This window comes from Stigmatopora nigra, chromosome 5, assembly GCF_051989575.1.
Source record: "Stigmatopora nigra isolate UIUO_SnigA chromosome 5, RoL_Snig_1.1, whole genome shotgun sequence".
NCBI classification, from domain to species: Eukaryota; Metazoa; Chordata; class Actinopteri; order Syngnathiformes; family Syngnathidae; genus Stigmatopora; species Stigmatopora nigra.
The window spans coordinates 11,049,157-11,068,557 of NC_135512.1; the positions used below are offsets into that span (position 1 = coordinate 11,049,157).

General features: G+C 37.8%; 1 protein-coding gene and 2 long non-coding RNA genes across 7 annotated transcripts in view; 1 reads left to right on the forward strand and 2 right to left on the reverse strand.

Moving 5' to 3' along the window:
• The first annotated feature begins 870 nt into the window (after positions 1-870).
• On the forward strand, positions 871-2,521 carry LOC144197067 (uncharacterized). The gene is made up of 3 exons (XR_013326465.1): positions 871-955; positions 2,274-2,345; positions 2,427-2,521. It is a non-coding gene; the product is annotated as an uncharacterized LOC144197067 (long non-coding RNA).
• Positions 2,522-3,398: 877 nt separating this feature from the next.
• LOC144196895 (uncharacterized) lies at positions 3,399-5,810 on the reverse strand. Of its 3 annotated transcripts, none has more exons than XR_013326408.1 (6): positions 5,567-5,810; positions 4,239-4,443; positions 4,008-4,079; positions 3,863-3,944; positions 3,642-3,690; positions 3,399-3,469 (listed from the first exon to the last, which is right to left on the reverse strand). It is a non-coding gene; the product is annotated as an uncharacterized LOC144196895 (long non-coding RNA). The 3 variants fall into 3 exon arrangements; XR_013326406.1 differs by having other exon boundaries at positions 3,399-3,566; XR_013326407.1 differs by having other exon boundaries at positions 3,399-3,587.
• A 983-nt stretch (positions 5,811-6,793) lies between these two features.
• Positions 6,794-19,401, reverse strand: part of rabgap1l (RAB GTPase activating protein 1-like) — a 69,941-nt gene continuing 57,333 nt past the window's right edge. For 2 of the 3 annotated variants that reach the window (XM_077716722.1, XM_077716723.1), the window contains 7 exons: positions 14,082-14,174; positions 11,505-11,615; positions 11,316-11,420; positions 10,612-10,695; positions 9,955-10,026; positions 9,559-9,759; positions 6,794-9,290 (listed from right to left, as the gene is read on the reverse strand). In XM_077716722.1, the coding sequence (XP_077572848.1) occupies positions 9,132-9,290; positions 9,559-9,759; positions 9,955-10,026; positions 10,612-10,695; positions 11,316-11,420; positions 11,505-11,615; positions 14,082-14,174 (825 nt within the window). In that variant the 3' untranslated portion in view covers positions 6,794-9,131. Of the gene's footprint in view, positions 9,291-9,558; positions 9,760-9,954; positions 10,027-10,611; positions 10,696-11,315; positions 11,421-11,504; positions 11,616-14,081; positions 14,175-18,366; positions 18,607-19,401 lie in introns of those variants that run through there. The other variant, XM_077716724.1, reaches the window with a different exon arrangement.

Sequence of the window (19,401 nt, forward strand, 5' to 3'; positions counted from 1 at the left end):
CCAGACAATAAGGACCGAGTTCATGTTATGCTTAATTGAAGTAAGAAAGTTGTGGCACGATAGCATTGCATTGTTATGTTAAAAGAGGAACTAAAATGTATATAAATAGGTGATTAGACTGCTAACATCGGGACTGGGAGTAAACATTAATATTGTCTCAATCAGTCTTTCATATTTGTCATGTAAGATCTAATGCAATGTTCATTGAGATGTTCTTATTCTCGTTAGAACCAATGAACAGCTAACTAATAAATATAATACTCAGATCAATTTGAACCTTTTGTTGGCAAAGGTCTTTTGCTCGTAGGATATGCAAGATAGACCCTTTTTAATGAAATGAACTTTGACACTCAGAATCTGTTCAAAAATGGAGATGAAAGAACTAAACTTGCTTAACACGACTTTTATTGTGAATGCTTTATTCAACACTTTATCGACCATTTCTTCATTTCTGGATAAATCATTCACTTTTGTGCAATCTATCTACACTGAAGTGGATGTTTTAGATGTCTGCAAATCTTATCTTGATAATAGGCCTCCCTCTAGTGGAAATACAGTACCTCTCATCCATCCCTTTTGTGTATTGCTCATCAGCACTTGGGCTGACTTTGCTCATGAGTGCATAATGCATAACATAATTCCCCATTAAACCTATACCTATATTAAAAGGAGGAATGACAGGATTATCTTCATGAACACATGCATTTGAGAAAATACATCCTACTCAATGGAGACAATTAAATATTCTCTGAAGATAATGATTCTGAAGGCAATGAGCAAAAGTAATAATAGTATCAATCCGTCTATTTATCCTCCCTCCATTCACTTTCAATGTGACGGGACAATATGGGCGTGGTTACGCCTATTGTCGACGCAGCTGGGTGTTAATTGAGTGCATGCGCAGTAACTCTTCCTTTTGCTTTTCCCACGCTGATGGTGGCCGCACGCCGACAAGGTAAGGATAGTCGAGCAATTCACTGGCCTAAATGCGTTTTTATCACGCGATCGGGAGATTTTTCAGCAATAAATTGAGCCCAAAACGCCAACAAATCTCTTAGTTTAATGCCAGGTTTAACACACCGTCGGCGATTTAAGTATGGGCTCCTTTTCTCGACCGGCTTTGTGCCACATCATGTTACTAGTCAGCATTAGTGTTGGCGTCACGATTTGACTTAAAAGGCATGTTCTCCGTTTTCTCTTCATTATTGAGTCGTGTAGCAAGACTTTAAATGTAATCAAACAACGCAAGACATCAACCGACAGTTTCCTGGGTAAGTATTCACTCTAGATCTGACATCCAGGGGCATGACTTAGTTCCTGTTGTTTTGTATGTAATCGTTTTCATTCTGAGTGCTAAATACCCATTCCCGATTTGTAATTGTTCTGTTTTTACAAAAGAATCAAGTACATACAACATTCAAGCCAACTTTCTCCTAGCTCACTGGTGTCAAAGTAGCGGCCCGGGGGCAAAATTTGGCCCACCGTGTCATTTTGTGCGGCCTGAGAAAGTAAATCATGAGTGCTGACTTTCTGTTGGGATCAAATTTAAATGAAGATTATACATGTATATTATATTACCTCATCTTCCCCTTTTTTAAAATCAATTGTATTTTTAATCCATTTTTTATTTTTTGTGTTTTTAAGTTAAAAAAAAGCATATTGTAAAATCTAAAAATAAATTTATTTTTGATAATTGTTTTCCATGCTAATATTGCACATTTTCCCCAAAATATTTTGTTTCCTTTTGAAATGAAAAACAAATTATTACAAGATACTTTCCCTCTTGAAAAAAAAAAAAAGCTCAAACATTTGTTTTAAATCTATTAAAAAACTGAATTTAGGGCTTTCGATGCAGTTTTTCAATCCAATTTAAATAGAAAAAAATATCTAAAAATAGTACAGCTCAGGTGAAATCAAGTTGACCTTATTGCGGCCCGCGAACCAACCCGAGTTTGACACCCTTGTCCTACCTAGCTTTTAACCTCAGTCTGTATATTTAATCGCATTTTTCTGCAAAAGGGGAAATAGCACTTGCTAACTTATTTTCATTCATTATCTTGATCTTTTATTAAATTTCCTGTAAGATTTCTCTATGCTGTAAATGGTTGGCAACCCCCAAATGCCTTGGTTAAATAAGTTTTCACTGTTTAGCATCAAGATAAAACTACTTCCCATAAAAAAAAAAAAAAAAAAAAACTAAGCCTACCTGTTGAATCTCCAGGCTGTATATATGCTAACTTGTGCTTTTTTGTGTGCAATTTTTCTCTGTTTAGCACCAAGATGCAACTTTCTGTGTGCCTAGATCACTCTTGAGGTTACAGAAGGGGAGACTGGGACTGATCAAGGTAAAACGTACCCCCACAAAAAAAGTTGATTATCCAGTCTCTATATATTCTAACTTTTGATTTTTTTTTTGCACGCAACAGGCCTGAGGTATCTTGGTTGCCCACTTGAAGATGTCCCTCTTGCATCATATGGTGTCTCTGTATTTCTGAAAATTCAATAAAAGCCTAAATCCTGATGACATTTCACTGGCCATTCATTTCCACAGCTTTTTGACTAAATCTTTAAGGTAAGAAGGTTGTCATTTAATGTAGGAGCAAGAATGTTTTTTCTTCTAATTTTCCAAGTGTTAATCCCCCCGTTTTTTCTAAATTTTATTTTCCAAGTGTTTATCCTGCCCAATTGTTTCAAAGATTTGTCTTCTAAATGTTTATCCCCATTTTTATTAAATTTAATTTTCTAATTATATATCCCCCCTGCATTTTTCCTGGTTAACTTTCTAAGTGTTTATCCCCCCTGCTTTTTGTCATTTTTTTTTTCAAATGTTTATCCCCTGCTTTTTTCCTGGTTAATTTTCTGTGTTTAACCCCCCTGCTTTTTGTCAAAAAAAAAATTCTAAGTGTTTATCCCCCCTGCTTTTTGTCAAAAAATTTTTCTAAGTGTTTATCCCCCCTGCTTTTTGTCAAATTTTTTTTCTAAGTGTTTATCCCCCCTGCTTTTTGTCAATTTTTTTTTCTAAGTGTTTATCCCCCCTGCTTTTTGTCAAATTTTTTTTCTAAGTGTTTATCCCCCCTGCTTTTTATCAATTTTTTTCCTAAGTGTTTATCCCCCTTGCTTTTTATCAATTTTTTTCCTAAGTGTTTATCCCCCCTGCTTTTTGTCATTTTTTTTCTAAGTGTTTATCCCCCCTACTTTTTGTCAATTTTTTTTTCTAAGTATTTATCCCCCCTGCTTTTTGTCAATTTTTTTTTCTAAGTATTTATCCCCCCTGCTTTTTGTCAATTTTTTTTCTAAGTGTTTTGCTGTTTTTTAATCTACAAATGTTTACTTGTAAATAAAGTTTTTAACTCTAATTGTGATTTGCATTTTTTTTGTTAGATAAAGACCAACACATGTACATTTCAAAGCTTTTATTTTGAAAAACTTGAATAAGAAGAAGTAATTCCTCTTGTCACCAGCTGGAAATCTGGAAAAACAGGATGTCAGCTTTTATTTTGAAAAAGTTTGTAGATTGGTTCCCGTTGTTGGTCCAGCATCATAAAAAATCGAATCTTCTCCACCCCCTGGTGGAGAAGATTCGAAAACTGAAAAAGGGGTGGTTATAACAGTTAGTTGAAAAAATAATGAGTAGGGCTCACCTTTTATTTTGAAAAACTGAAGTAGTTCCCCTTGTCACCAGCAGGAAATCTGGAAAAACAGGATGTCAGCTTTTATTTTGAAAAAGTTTGTAGATTGGTTCCCGTTGTTGGTCCAGCATCGTAAAAAATCGAATCTTCTCCACCCCCTGGTGGAGAAGATTCGAAAACTGAAAAAGGGGTGGTTATAACAGTTAGTTGAAAAAATAATGAGAAGGGCTCACCTTTTATTTTGAAAAACTTCATAGAGTGGGGGCTCCTGAGCCTATCTGTTCATAGGCAGAAACCAGGTCCCCCTGGTGGATTCTGAAAAACAAAAAAATGGGGTGAATACAGAGTTAAATAAAAAAACCATTGAGAAGGGCTCACCTTTTATTTTGAAAAACTTCATAGAGTGGGGGCTCCTGAGCCTATCTGTTCATAGGCAGAAACCAGGTCCCCCTGGTGGGGGGTGAATACACAGAGTTAAATAAAATTAAAAAAAACATTGAGAAGGACTTACCTTTTATTTTGAAAAAACTCATATATGCTCAGGCAGAACAAATCTATGAGTTTTTTCAAAATAAAAGGTAAGACCTTGGAAATGTTTTTTTATTTTACCATGTATTGACCCATTTTTTCAGAATTCCAGCCAAGGGGAGCAGGTTTCCTGCCTATGTCAAGATAGGCTCAGGCAGAACCAATCTCAACATAGGCAGGAAACCTGGTCCCCCTTGGGTGGATTCTGGAGAGAAAAAAAACTCAGGTTGGGGTGCCTGAATCTATCTTCACAAAGGCAGGAAACCAGCTCTCCCTTGGGTGGATTCTGGAAAACAAAAAAAGGGGGGTAAATACATAGTTAAATGAAAAAAACTCAGATTGGTTCTGTACATAGGCAGGAAACCAAAAATAAGAGTGAAGGCACAATAGATTAAAGTACAGACTAGCGCCAAACATCAAAATTTGACAAAACTATCTCCTACATCAAAAGGCAATATTAGACAGTCTGCTGTAGAGACTAAAAAAACGATCGTCTGTTTTCCTCCACGGAAATATATCAGGATCTTGATCATGTGGTGGGAAATTTGAAAACACTTGACAGGGGCCTACAAGGTTAAAATAAAGCCTACCTCTGCCTCAAGTTTTCAGTCAATTTCAAATCCATTCATTCTTAAAAAAATTAAATATACAAAGAGCTTCTGTTTTTCTAGTTATGTTTAAATGAGTCAAAACCACATTTAAAACTAATATGAAAAAGGTCCAAGCCCTGAGGTCTTTAAAAAAAGTTAAGGGGGTGAAAGTTTATCATTTAATTATGTTCAGTTCCACTACATGGCAGATTTTTTTTTTTGCAAGTTCAGAAAGATGTGAAAAGCCACATGGAAGCTACTACTTCACTTGCCACTACAGTATTTTTTTTAATTTGACTTCAAAAGGGATGAGCCTACTTTACGGTTTATAACTTATCACAGCCATGTCTGGTCTACATTAACCGCGATAATCGAGGGATTGCTGTTTATTCCTTACACATCCACTAATGACATGTGTGGGTGACTAATCCTCAGTTTTGTGTTATTTAAAAAATATTTGAATGTATCATGATGAAAATCGAGCCAATTGCGCAAAGCCCTGAACGCTGGCGTTTAAATATTACACGGATGGAGAAAATCGGAACTATTTAATAATGACTCATTGTTGTGGCGTCAACAAGCTGCTCCTTTCTGGTCGTTTTTTGCCACATTCTTCAAGTTTCCCAGCAGTCTGTGCTCGCTGAGTGCCTAAAACACACGATGGACTGATTTCTTTTCAAACGAGGAGCGATCTGTAACGCATTGTAGCCAAATTGTTTGCAAACATTTTGCTGTCTGCACACACATGGGGCTACATCGCGTCAAAAATCACTCTTAAGACGAGAACTGGGGGTTCGAAATCCCCAAAAGACAACGTACCAAATGTGCAGGATCGTTCAGTGAGAAGTTTGGCAGGATTTCGTCGGCAAATCGTCATTTCTGAGCTGCTCTGCGGTGCACGCACGGACGCCACTCGTGTTTCCGGGCTCATCAATTGATTTTGGCGTGTGACGTCGGTTATTTGAACTCTGGCCTCGGCCACGCCTATTAAAAAAGGACACATAAAAAATATATTTTTCTTTTCATAATAACGTGCATTAGTCAGTATATGTTTGTGTGGAGGAGCTGTAAATGCGTTTTGGTTGGACTTTAATACTTAAAAGAAAAATACATTGTTTTCATAATAATACGCATTAGTCAATGGGTGTGGCGAGGGCGGGGCTGTAAATACGCGTTGACTGGGCTTTCATACTTTAAAAATACATTGTATTCATCCTAACGCCTGTGGGGAAGCTGTAAATACTTTTTGGTTGGGCTTTAATCCTTTAAAGTAGTGTTGCACATTATGATGACATGCACTTTGGTGTTTGTTTTTTACTTCTAGACATTTAAATGATACTTCATACCTGTCAACCTCTGCCGATAACTGCCCTTATAAATGATTATGATTCCCCGTACAAACCCCCAAAACACCGTACAAACACCGCACGACGCATGTTTACTCGCGGTAACTCGTTTCTTACTACGTGGCTCCTCTATGCTTGCATCCACGATATTTACTTATTTACTCTATGTATATCTACGCATGTCATTCTTTATCGATATTGCCGTGCGCACCGCTAAAAAATGCATACGATTGGGGATATTTTTTGCTGGTATACCGTGACAATAGTAACAATCGATGACAGTAACGTCGTTGGCTACCAGCCTACGAGACTATCTGGATTTTTAGCCAAAACGGTCTTGTTGAGATCGGTTTTCATAAATATTGGCGATTTCAAAAAATAAAAAATCCCCTACAAAAGTCGGTGTACGGCATACATGATTTGAAATGGTGAAAAACGTATAAAATACGTACAAGTTGACAGGTATGGTATATGTGTGTATGTGGGTATACATATATATATACTTTAGTAAATCCCATCTGGACATCACCATGGCAACAAGGTTTATAGCCGCACTCAACAAAACAATAATGTTATCAGCCAGACACACCTTTCAGGACACTCTTATTGGCTAGAGGCTCTTAAATCTTCACGCCAAGATGATTCACACCACTCAGAAACAATCAAAACACGAACGAAACCTTCAATGAAAGCGCACCAATGAATAGAAGCACTGACATTTATTAACGCAGATCAGACCGCGACTTAACAGCAAACAACAACAGTCTTTTAAAGTGAACAGTTAGAATGATTTATAAAATTCCTGTCTGGAACATTAAAATATGTATATGCTCTGTGCTTCATAGAACTTAGAAACCAAATGACATCTTCAAATGGCATTAGAGCGGGTGCATATAAATGATGAGAATTTGTCTTGGCTAACATTTACATGACTGCGCTTGTTGTCGGGATGGATAAAAGGAATGTGAACGGAAACGTCAGGGGCTCCCTTTGGTGCGTCTGGTCCAGTTTGACCCCTCAATGGCTACTGGATACTATGAGCGTCCAAGGGAGACCAGGGAGATTGCTATGGCACGACTGGCTACTTCAGTCAGAAACAAAAAGGCAATGAATTGAAACCTTCTAAACATACATACTGTGGGTTTACACGCGCATCCATCACAATGTCATTGGGATCTGACACTTATATTGGCACAAAAATGTAATATTCAGCCTGCTATACCTGGAGCTCGAGTTTTCTTCCCACCAATTTGTTGATTCCTGCAACAAAGATGAAGCCAACATGCTTGTTTTTGGAAAAGGAAAAGGGTAACAACATGCAAATTTTACACAATAAGGAAGGGGTTCAGATTGGGACAATAAATCTCAGAAGTAGCCATGCTAAACAAGCACGCCACCAAGCAAACATTTTGAATTTAAATAAAAAACATTTCTGTATTCGGTATATTAACTCATTCACTGCCATTGACAGCTACAGCCATCAAATCCATTTGGACTGGGACGGTTGGCATTGAATTGTCTTGTTTCAGTGCCATTTGGCGGCAATAGATGTCGCTGGCAGCCCTTTTAGTCTAAATAAATTGGACATCGATCCTTGTCAATGGCAGCCAATGAGAAGTTACAAGAGGAACATGGTTGTTGATTTGGTTCTCTAGTTTTAGTGGTGTAAATAGTAATATGCCAATGCTACTGTGTGGTCAATGTACAAACATTCATTTTCCACCTGATATGTTTTCTAACACTGTCAATGGCAACCAATGAGTTAAATGTGTATACTGAGCAGGTGAGTACCTAAGATACATATATACTGTTGTCTGCTGTTTTTAACTGTTTAATTTGCTGAAATGGAAACAGGAATTTTGACATTAGAGATAGTGGAGGATAAAATTAAAATCTCAAAATTTAAAAAGTTATAGTAAAATGGTAAAACTTGAGTCAATTTGTGATTTATGGAATTTACACTGTTACAAAAAGGTCAGTCAGACACTTTGTTGTGGAAATGTTTTGACATGCCAATTGACATAACAATTTTCACCAAAATCTTGCATTGTGATGTTTCTCGGACCGCTTTGAAAAGCCTTCTTATTGCAAATGGCAGAGGCTTATCGAGAAATATACTACAGCGAATTGGTGCCATAATCAAAGCTAAAGGCCGTCCAATGAATTATTAGAGCTTATGACCTTTTTTTTCCTTCTTTTTATCCAGGCAATGTGGAATGGAATTAAGGTATCAAAAGGATAGCAAGGACATATTTCATGGTGTTTGGAACAAAGCAGGTGAGTGACGGCTTGATTAAGAATTTGCTTTCATGAAGCACACTGATGGAATACCGGCAGGGACCAAGTGAATGTGTGGATCATGAATTAAATGTAGGATTGGAGTCCAGGAAAACCCACTGTCCAAAGTGAAACAGACGCAAGAAAGTTCGTGCACGTGGTTTTGGCTTGCCAGCGTTTCGACTGAATTACACAATGGGACACTGTGCTTACAAAGATAACAATAAAATTTCAAACATTAGAAAAAAAACGAACTCTTTCCCGTTTCAAACTATAAAAGAACTGTACAGGATTAATAATAAAAAAAAAACAATAGTTTTAAACTTTTGTTAGGACATTGTTTAAGTTAGAATTCTATCAAGAACAAACACAAATGTTGTGTTGTTCTTGGTTATATTGTTCAATGCAGTATTCCTTTTCAGAAGAGATTTGCTGTACATCCAAAACCATTGTGTCACCAAAGACAACAATAAGACTGTTTGGAGTTTTAGCATTAGCTACTTAAACTGCCATATATTTGAACTGAAATCACTATTATTGTGCAGTCTAAGATCACCAACAAGTCATTCAACTCCTTAGTGGACTGTCATTGGCCAAACAGAAGTAAAAGTGCATCACGTGCAAAGGTGGCCATAACATTGTCTGGATATAATCAGGGCGAGTCCAGTCTTCCACTTTTCTCTACCTTACCCTAATGGGAAAAGGAACACTGCATTCCTCCTCTTTGTAATGATTTGCTCAGGCCACAAAGCCAGAGGATTCTAAGTTGGCGGGCCTTCCTTTGAGCAAGATGGGTTTGGGGATGAAGAAGTGGTTGAAGAGGACGCAGAGCTCTTGAGGGAGCTCAAGGTTTTACTGAACCAAGAGTTCTTGGCTGCCTGGATCTCATTCATCAGGACTCCTCGCTGGTGTTCCAGCTCCTGCGTGGGCAAAAGACGCAGCAGCTGTGTTGGTATGAGACTACTCAAGTGAGTTTTATTTAGTATCGCTCTAATGTAACAAGTGTAAGTAGGTGGCTTGCATGTAGAGAAACATCACTCAAGATCCCTTCAAGATGACGTGCTGCTAGCTGCTGCTTTTAGCTCAGCAGTCAGCACGATTGGCTGCCTCAATGAAAGCATGCACTTGAGCCCCTGCCCGGCATGGATGAGGATCCCTACCTTCAAGATCGGTTGCAATAACGCTCACCTGAATGCGACACTTAGCTTCCACAAGCTGCAATTTGGTCTGTGCCAGATCCAGTTCCATCTGCCGAAGCTGCTCCTTCAATCCGTCCTTCTCCTCGTCTGGCGGCTCAGAGGTGGCGTTGTCACGGCTTGGAGATGACACTTGGAGGGACCCCAGGGTACTGAACAGGTCTCTGCAGTGGTCACAACCTGTAACCTTACTCTGCACAGAAAAACATTAACAGGTTAGACGACAACAATGTTTTTGCAGGTAAAGTGTTTGCAAAATGTACTTACCCCATTACCATCACATGTTTGTGACCATACCTTTATAAGGTATTCTAAATATTTTCAGCCCAGCTCCAGATCAAGATAACAATACATTATAAGTGCCTTGAATTAAGAAAAAAAATGTCACCTTCACAAGGTCCATCTCCTCTTTTGATGCTGCCTGCTGCTTTTCTAACCTTGTGCTAAGCTGAGAACAGATCTGAAAAACAGAATGTTTTAGATAACTGATATGGTAGGTGTCATTAGTGTTGTCTGAGAAAAGCAGTGATGATGCTATAATTGTATGGACTAAATAAAGGCCAAATGTATTGTAGTTTGAAAAAAAAAACAGGAAACAAACTAAACAAGAAAGACGAGGAGACGCACACCGACAAAAGGCAGCATAACGGAACACATAAATAATCGCACATCAACGAACAAAAACATGGAGTTTAAATACACAGACATGGATTGATGACAATCACAAACACCAGGAAAGGAGAGCCAGAAAAGACGCGGCAGGTGACACTGATGAACAATCACGTGGACAGGACACACAAGGAAAAACACGACAAAACAAACAAAACATGACACTCGCTAGTCATTCTAGAGATGAATACAAATTGCTAAATTTTCCAGATTGTTGACCTTTATCTAAGGAAAAGAAACAATGTATCCAAAATCCAAACAGCATGGACGCAACAGCATCAGTTATCACAATGGCCTTGATTTAACTCGCTACTATTGTTTAATGTGTTGAAAGTTGCAAAGTCCTGCAGGTTTGAGTTAAGTGACAATATCTGACCTGTTTATACTCAGCTATGATGGCAGTGGTTTTCTTGATTTCCAACTCGGCTTTCTCCAACTCCCGTCGGAACACTTCCTTTAGCTGAGGAGGTGAACAATAGCAAAATAAATATTTATAGTAGATTAAGAAAATGGCATAATAAAACACTAGTAAGAACAATTAATCTCCATCTCCCATTCTTGTGACCATGACGACAGAAGCACAATTCCACATGGGAAGCTACTAGGCAAGAACTCCATACAATACTCTGTACCTTCTCATTTAACGTGTTACATTAAAGGTAGTTCTGGTCTCCATTTGTGTGCCTTGAAGTCTTTTTTTATCTCCACATTTTTCAGTTTTTTAAATAATTTCACATAGTTGTTTAGTGGATTGTGGCATCCAGGAAATATACACGTTAGAAGGCAATGTGCTATTGTTCCTTGCTAAAATTAAAAACCGACCGACTTAAATAGTGGGATGGGTGGGCCAGAATTTGTTTATATTGATTTGAATTTTCAGGACATTTAAAGTCTTATAACATGTTCTTATTATGTTTAATTCATTCAAATTTGTCATGGGTAATTACAACAGTCTTTACCTTAGCTCAGACCAACAATTTAGTTATTTGAATTCCCCTTTACAGGTCCTTTAAGGATGTATAAATTCTAGTTTGACGTAAACGCTTGGCTGCACCAATTCAGAGAGAGGGGGAGTGTTACCTGAGCAGTCTCCTCCTCTTGTCGTCTCTTCTCTTCCTCCGTCTCTACCAGACGCTGCTTTGTACTGAGCAGCTCCTTGTTGAGAACATCGGCCTTGTCTTCCGCCTGAATGCACATAAACACGTAAAACATACAGTCAACCCTGCATGGATCTCAGGATACTAATAAATGTCTTCTAATTGTAATTACCTGGTCAAGGTCATTTCTTAATGCAATCTTACTGGTGACCAGTTCATGGGCCAAGTCGTCATTTTCTTGTTCTAACCGCATACTGGCCTCCTGAAGACGCCGGTTCTCCCTCTACAAAGATGAATAAATATACAATATGAGAAGATTCAGTTCACTAAATTTTCATTTTCCATACCGCTTATCCTTAAAAGGATTGGTGCGGGGTGCTGGGTCATATCCCAGCCAAAAAAACATAAATAAAACAAATAAATAATCAATATAACAAAAATCATAATGTTAAGTGTTAGAGTTTAAGAAAAAACAAATTACATATGCAGTACATTGGTTCACTTATGTGTTGAATAATCAGGTGCACTTCATATATGAAAATGAACTTGTTTATTGAAGATGCGCCTTATAGTTTGGTGTCCTTTAATTTCCGACAGGATTAAAATGCACTAGAAACTAAAAAAGCACACAAAATAAAATATTTTATAGAATCTCCACCCCCTAAAAGTTGTCATGACAATTCTAGCCATTACAGAAATCTCATGACTGCCTTAAAAAGTCCCTCACGTGAGAATATTGACTTAATAAAGACACGATTGTTGTCAAAATCACATGATACCCATAAGTTTTCCACAAAAAAACTCCTCCAGTATTTTAAATAACTTTTCATAGATGGATACTGAGTTTGAGGTGCATTCCTTGCATACATTTAACTCACAAAACCATCAGTCCGTAGAAGTAACAGGGGTAACTTAAATACAACTCGTGTGGTCCAATTTGTTGCTTCCTGTCAACAACCCCGTCTAATTAAGGCAATTACAGTGAAAGCGATCTCCTGTTGGTAGATTATACTGCTGTAGATACCAGCATGTGACTTTTTATGTGTCTTCCAATACTACAAGTTGATTACAATTCCTTTAACTTTTTACCATTTAATTGGAGGAAATTAGCACGAAAGTCCTACATATTGTGTTGATAGCTGCAGAAAACTATACAATAGTTTGATTTATCTTACTTTTTAAAAGAGAATAGAAAAATCTTACCACGATATGCAATTGAGAATCTTCCTATCAAGGCTGCAGCACCACAAACTAAACTTTAACACATGATTTTGATAGGAGTTTCCCTTTTCGCTCCAACAAGTTCCAGCCTCCCTTTCTATCTCCCCTGCTCTTTCTCCTCTGGTTTTTCTCACTTACATGACTCAAGATAAGCAAAGTCAAACTGTTAAGTAAAATTTCACAATGACAACAAGACAGAAAGAGTTGCTAAACTAAAGAACAATGGTTTAAACTGTATGCCTCCCGTCCACCACAAAGTGGTGGTCAACAAAAAGAAACCCCCTTCTTGCTTTAAATTAAAAAAATAAAAAAACATTCTATTGGCGGATGAGGAAATGAGTTTCTTCAACATCTTATCAGTTGTAAATGTTTCCTTCCTTCTTTCCAAAAACAGCAGCTTTACATTTCGACTCTATTATATGCATGTATATTCAGTACTTTTAAGAGAATTCAGAAGTATAAGATATTTTTGGTCAAGTTTTAGTTAATCCAGAAGCAAGAACATTGTACTGGAAGGCAAAATAACAGTGGTAAGAAAGGGTACATTATTTCAAAAAATGATAAAGAACACATTGAATTTTGAAATTAAATTATTGTGATGACTGTGGTAAAGACTATTCTGGCATTTATTTTCTGTACTGCTAGTCCTCACAAGAGTCGTGGGGGTGCTGGAGCCTGGGGGACAGGGGGGCTAGCTAATCACATGACACAAGGACACGGACAATCATTCACGGGAACACTCATACCTAAGATAGAATGATCAACCAGGCTACAATGCATGTCTTTGGGATATGGAAAGAAACCAGAGTACCCGGAGAAAATGCACGCAAGCCCAAGGAGAACATGCAAACTCCACACGGGAATGTTTGAACCTAACATTGAACCCTCAATCTCAGAATTGTGTAAGGCTGCCACTCTAACCACTCGTCCACCAGACTTATTGGAAAAACACTATCACCAAGTACAACAATAAATTGGCTTTAACTGCCTCTTATGATGACAGATCTAAAAACGACTAAAATATAAAATCGTCCAGTAAAACTGCTCAACTGAGATGAAGTGGCACACAATGGCATCGCTTTCAGTTGGAACATTTTAAAGTGGAGAGAAGCTCTGACAGCACCAAAAATAGATTAGATAAATGTTTAGCAACTAAAAAAAAAACCTGAAAATAAATAAATAAAACAGGATTGGAGTAATTCTAATCTTAGCATCTAGGCTAATTATAACGTTGAAAATTACACTTTAAAAAGATGCAGGGGAATAACCTTATTTCAGCAGAAGAAACAATAAAATAGTTAACCCATATACCTAATAAGGTGATTACTTAAGAAACAAGAATGAGAGTGCTAAAGCACACTACGGGCAAACAGGAAACATGCCCTCTACTGGTTAACTTGCATCATGCAGGCAGCACAAATTCCATAATTAATCAGCCCGGATGGAAAGAAACTTCAAATTGATAGGCCTTTAGGCAGTAAAAATATGCAGAACTAATCGGTGTGTGTGTGTGTTTGTGTATTTGTACCTGGTATCGGTCAATGGGGTCTTCTTGCTGGAGTTGGCTTTCTCTCAATGTTTGATATTCTTTCTCAAACTTCTTAAGCTTCTTGGTTGGAACCTAAAAACACAAATGCACACACATTTGGTGTCTTGTGACACAAGGCTGGCATAATGTAACTTAAAAAAACAATGATTATATATCATAAATAGTACTTGATATGATGGATGAAGCCTTACCTACATATTAATTTTTTTTAGGCAACATATTACCCGAGACACAAAACAATGTTCAGAGTAAAATTTAAAAAATTGCATACCACTACAAAGGTGAAAACAAGAGGAGAAAAATGTTAGAAAAATCTCAGTCCACTTCCCCTCAAAATACCAATGTCAAAAACATATCATCACTGATTCCGCCAACCGAAACTGAACAATATCATCAGTTTTAATAATATGAGCTCAATAGAACCTGGTTACAGTAATACCACTAATCACCAGAGTAACACAATAACAATATACAATAACTTCAAAGCTTACTACAAGAAACCATTCAAGATAGGTTTGAATACAATATTAAATTATGATAGGATGTTATGTTAGATACGCATATTTAAGTCGCATCCAAGGATTCATTGCAAACCCAGCTCAAGTATGATAAAGGTCTGACTTATAGTCTGGGAAATATGGAACATATAAACCTGTATATGTCATTATTTGAACTGAACCAAGCCGTTTTACCAAAATCCTCCAGGAATCATTTGAGACAACCCTATAGATTCAACTAAAATTGAGCTGTTTCTTCGTGTGTGTGCTTCAAGTGGCAGTAATTTGATCTCCCTTGTGTGGAAACCACACTGTCATAGTGCCAACAGTCACATCTGGGGATTGTGGTCCTTTGCTCTTCCTCTGCCAACTTGTATTGTTTGTGTTATCAAGCCAAAAGATTGTTTTACTGTGCACTCCATATATACCTGCAAACTATGCAAATGGACTTCACGTTTTAGGTGGAAATAGCACATACACATTCACACAACTTCAAACAAATATTGCATCTAGCTTTTAGCTCACATATTAAGGTTAAGGGAAATGAATAGGCAAAAACCAAGATCACATATTATGTAATATCACATGAACCCTAACCGCAACGGCTCAATGGTTAACGTGATATCTCAGAAAAAGGCGCTTCTAATTTTTTTTGACAATCCAAAATGAGTTGAGCTTCTAATCGAATTGGACGTTTTTGGGAATGTTGTAATCATTAAAAAAAAAAAAGACTGTCCAGATCAACTGCGTGGACTTGCAGAAGAGTACAGTGGACCCCAAAATTACAACATTCATCTGTTAATTAATTTGTGATAATTCCATATTTTTTTCCCCTTTTCAATCAGTTCAGTTGAGCTGCTTCACAGTCTTTATAGGCTGAGCAGTTTTAATTAGCCACCTTGCATTTTGGTGTTAGAGTTGATATCTTTTGTTGAATATTCAGAGAAAGGAGCCATGGTTATGTGGGACAGACAGAGAGAGGCGACAATAACAGTGGGAATAGTGATAAAAAAAAACATCATTAATATTGAAAAGGAGTATGCTGTCATAGGAAAAGCCCTCAGCACAAGAAAAATATTTTTAACCAGATTTTCGTGGGTTAAGAAACCTAACAAGGTAACAAAGAGAGGAGATATTGCGTATTGTATCACAAATATCTAAAATATTTGAAAAGGGGTCAAAACCAGCCATATCACACAAGTGTAGTAATAGTAATACAGTAGTAAAATGATTACATGATTCGAGTGGCTATGCCATGATTATTTGATGAACCCATCAAAATGTTAAAGTCATTAATAATCATCATCATCAAATATTTTTTCAGGAGAAATCTTTGTTATATGAGACAGCCAACTAAGCTTATATGATCTTCTCTCACATTTGAATGGACCATCGCAAATGTATGTTTTCAAAGCTGCTGATAGGCAAAGGGATGAGTATTTGTACGTTGACAAAATCCAAACTTTCTTTCATAGGTGCAAACGTTTAAGTAACATCAAGCCTGCAGATATAAAGAAGAAAAAAACGTTTGGTCTATTTCTGAAAGTAGGGTGTTGCTTTGTGCCCATTTTTTGGTGTGCTAAGCATCTACCTCACCTCCACAACAACTTATGTTGTTATTGAGGTTGTTTCTTGTACAGCAAATGTCCAGAACTGAGCTAAGAACTGGAAAAGGAATTGATCAGTTCTTTATATAATTTCATTGGGTTAACTCAAAATATCCATTTGTTTGAACGACTCATTCAAATAAGACACTATATCTAACATTTCTATCAACACCTATTCATGGTTAACAGCAGAGATGTCCAAACTGGTCCTCAAGGGTGCAGTGGCTGCACATTTTCTTCCAACCAAAACACCATAGACAAGTAAACAAATGAAGCATCTACTGAAATAAGCATCAGTTGACTGTAATCGACTGATGACACTGATAAAACACCAGGCCAGTTGGAATGAAAATTTACACTAACTGCGGCACTTTCTGGAATAGTTTGGACACTCCGATTTATACTATTTTACACTCCGATATATATTATTTACAATATCACAGTCTGTTAGTATAGATGGAAAATAAATTATACCAATGAACACACATGAGAATCTTATCTTACACTGGTTTTTGTTGCAGTGTTTTTTTTTTTGCTACTCTGTTTTTCCTTCATGGCCTACACACATGCAAAGAATGTCTTTTTCTGACTGATTCAGCCCAGTGTTTTTTTTTGTTTTTAGTTTCTCATGATTGCTGAAGCGATGCGACTTTAAAGTGCAAGACAGACATCCAAAAAAAGCAGCAAGTAGAGCCGAGTATAGCTGTGGAAAAGGAGGTAAAGAGATGTTTTTTCATCATCTAGAGGTCACTATTTGCAACTGGGGAGGTAACTGAGGATTTAAAACCAAACACATCACTTTTCGTTGTGTTGAGAGCATTTTTTCTTTATAAAAAAAAAAAATCCTGGCTGAATGAATGACATACATTTGGTCCAATGCAGTAGTAGTCTAATTCACAAGTTGCTTGCTGGTGTTTCTCTAGCAACTTGTCAGCATATCATCTTATACCAACTGAAAAAAGTGATTTTACCAAAGAAAGTAAACAATTGACTAAGGTTTTCATCCATTTTTTTTGTCAAATGGTAGTTTGAACCAGTAGGTACAGTCACAAGTAGAACTTAGTTACCAAAGCCGCCAGTGCTCTGCCAGATGAGTTACATGTAAAGGCGGGTACACACTTTTGTACGGTCGCTGGATCCACTAAACTTTTTGGAGACAAACTACTCAAGCTGACACCCAACCACTTTGGCTTACCACCCAGTTAAGGGTCAATACCAGCCCAAAAAAATGGTAGCCTCTGTTTAAGGCGTACTTTCAGGGGTCAGCTGAAAAACCATCAATGATTCCTGTAGCAATATGTTACATTTTGATAAATATCAGGTTTAAAAATATTTGTGCCTAGTCTAGTGTGTCCCAAAATGACTCCCCTGGTTTATTTTCATGTGCATCGCTACATTAGGAACGGATGTGACATCAGGTTGACAGGGCTTCCCACGCACCCCCCAGTTTCGATAGAGTGATATAGCAACTGCTGGTGTAAGCATTGAAACTCATTGTTGCGTTATCGTCAAATAGATAAAGTCTTCAAACCGGCCACTCTCACACTACTGCGATATCTATTAAAAATGGATCAACACTGCGGAAAAGGGATTCTCTATATGTTCTGTTTGATGGTTCCAGGCTCACTTTGAGATGACCTGGATTCTTCCAACTGAAAATGGAGTGAGTCCCAAGTCACTAGGATGAGATCACATGCTGTAGCAGTAGTGCCATACTGTTTTTTTTTATCCTAAACTTGTGTGTGCTGGCATGAGTCCGCCTGCATGTACATATGGTGATGAGGACTCGGCCCTGTGGCAGTCCAGAAGAGTTTGAATATTGAAATAAGGACAAAGGCAAGTGGACATCCCGGAAAAAACTAGGGCATGGAATTCAATTAGCCACGTGAGGCAAACAAACCAGCTCCCACGTACACACACATGCACACACAAGGCTTCCATTGATTCCAATTCATATGTAATTAATTGTAATTGAAACAAACTTCACTTTGGAATAGGACTCACTGTCATAGCGTTGCCACTGCAAACTACAACCAACATAAAACCAGATAAACAACTGTTTCCTTTTTTGGCCTAGAATTGTTACGAACAGTGTAAAGGAAATTGGAGCGCAATTAAAAGTGCATGAAGCCAAGTATAATCGGTAGAGAGCAGACATACCACAGGCCGAAGAGCTTTGACAGGTCTGGAATGGGCAACCAAACGGGCTAAGGTATCTTCACCCGGCCGCTCGACAACATGAGCGTCGTAAGCCACCACGATAGACACCTCCTGCATCATCTTGCTTCCTGATCGTTTGTAAGCGGCAGCGAGGAGGAAGTGGTTGAAATGAGCGAAGATGAGGAAGAGAGCGACTAGAGAGGAGTGCGGCTGACAGCTCTTGCTTCTCTCTGATAAAAGAGGAGGCGACTGGTTGCTTTCAAGAGTCTCAGGAGTGGAGCCCTGCCCACTGAGCGGAGGGTGGCGGGGGAAGTGAGGGAACAGTACAACACACCTGTTTGTTTCTCAGTCACCCCCCCCCCTCCTCCATCTACTCCACGAAACACTAGCAGTGCATGACAAAAGAATGATGACCACTTTTGTCCTTCTTATTTCCTGCTGACCCATTCCACCTCATTTTCTCTTCTTTCTAAGAAGTCTGAACACTGTATTTACTTCAAACGAATACCACAAGAGTATTTTCAAACACAAATACTAGACACATGAAAAGGAAGTTGTCAAGAGAAATGACTAGTTGTTCCTTTCTACACATGATAGGCGCTAGATACAGTGTGATGTCAAAACAACCTGACAAAAGGGTCTCCTCTCCACTATGACATAAATATTGGCGATTAAATTCCACAGTTTCATGTATTTTCATTAAAAAAATGGAATAAATACTGCATCTTTTAAAAAGGTAAGCTGAATTGTCCGACACATCAAGCAAGTGAAACCTGTATCCCATGTTAGTTAGTCTAGGTGTTGCAATGAATTAACTACTGTGAACAATGATTATGTTTGTTGCTGTAATGATCGACAGTGATAATTATTATTATACTATCATTTTTAAAGGCACCGTACAGGCATTTGGATGACTTTCTTGAAATACATGTTTGAAAACAAACACTGTGCTAAAAGTTGAGAAAATCTGAGTGGTGAATCTTTGTGTTGTAGCCAGAAACTATTTTTAATTTATTTTGTCTGGATTTTTGCCAT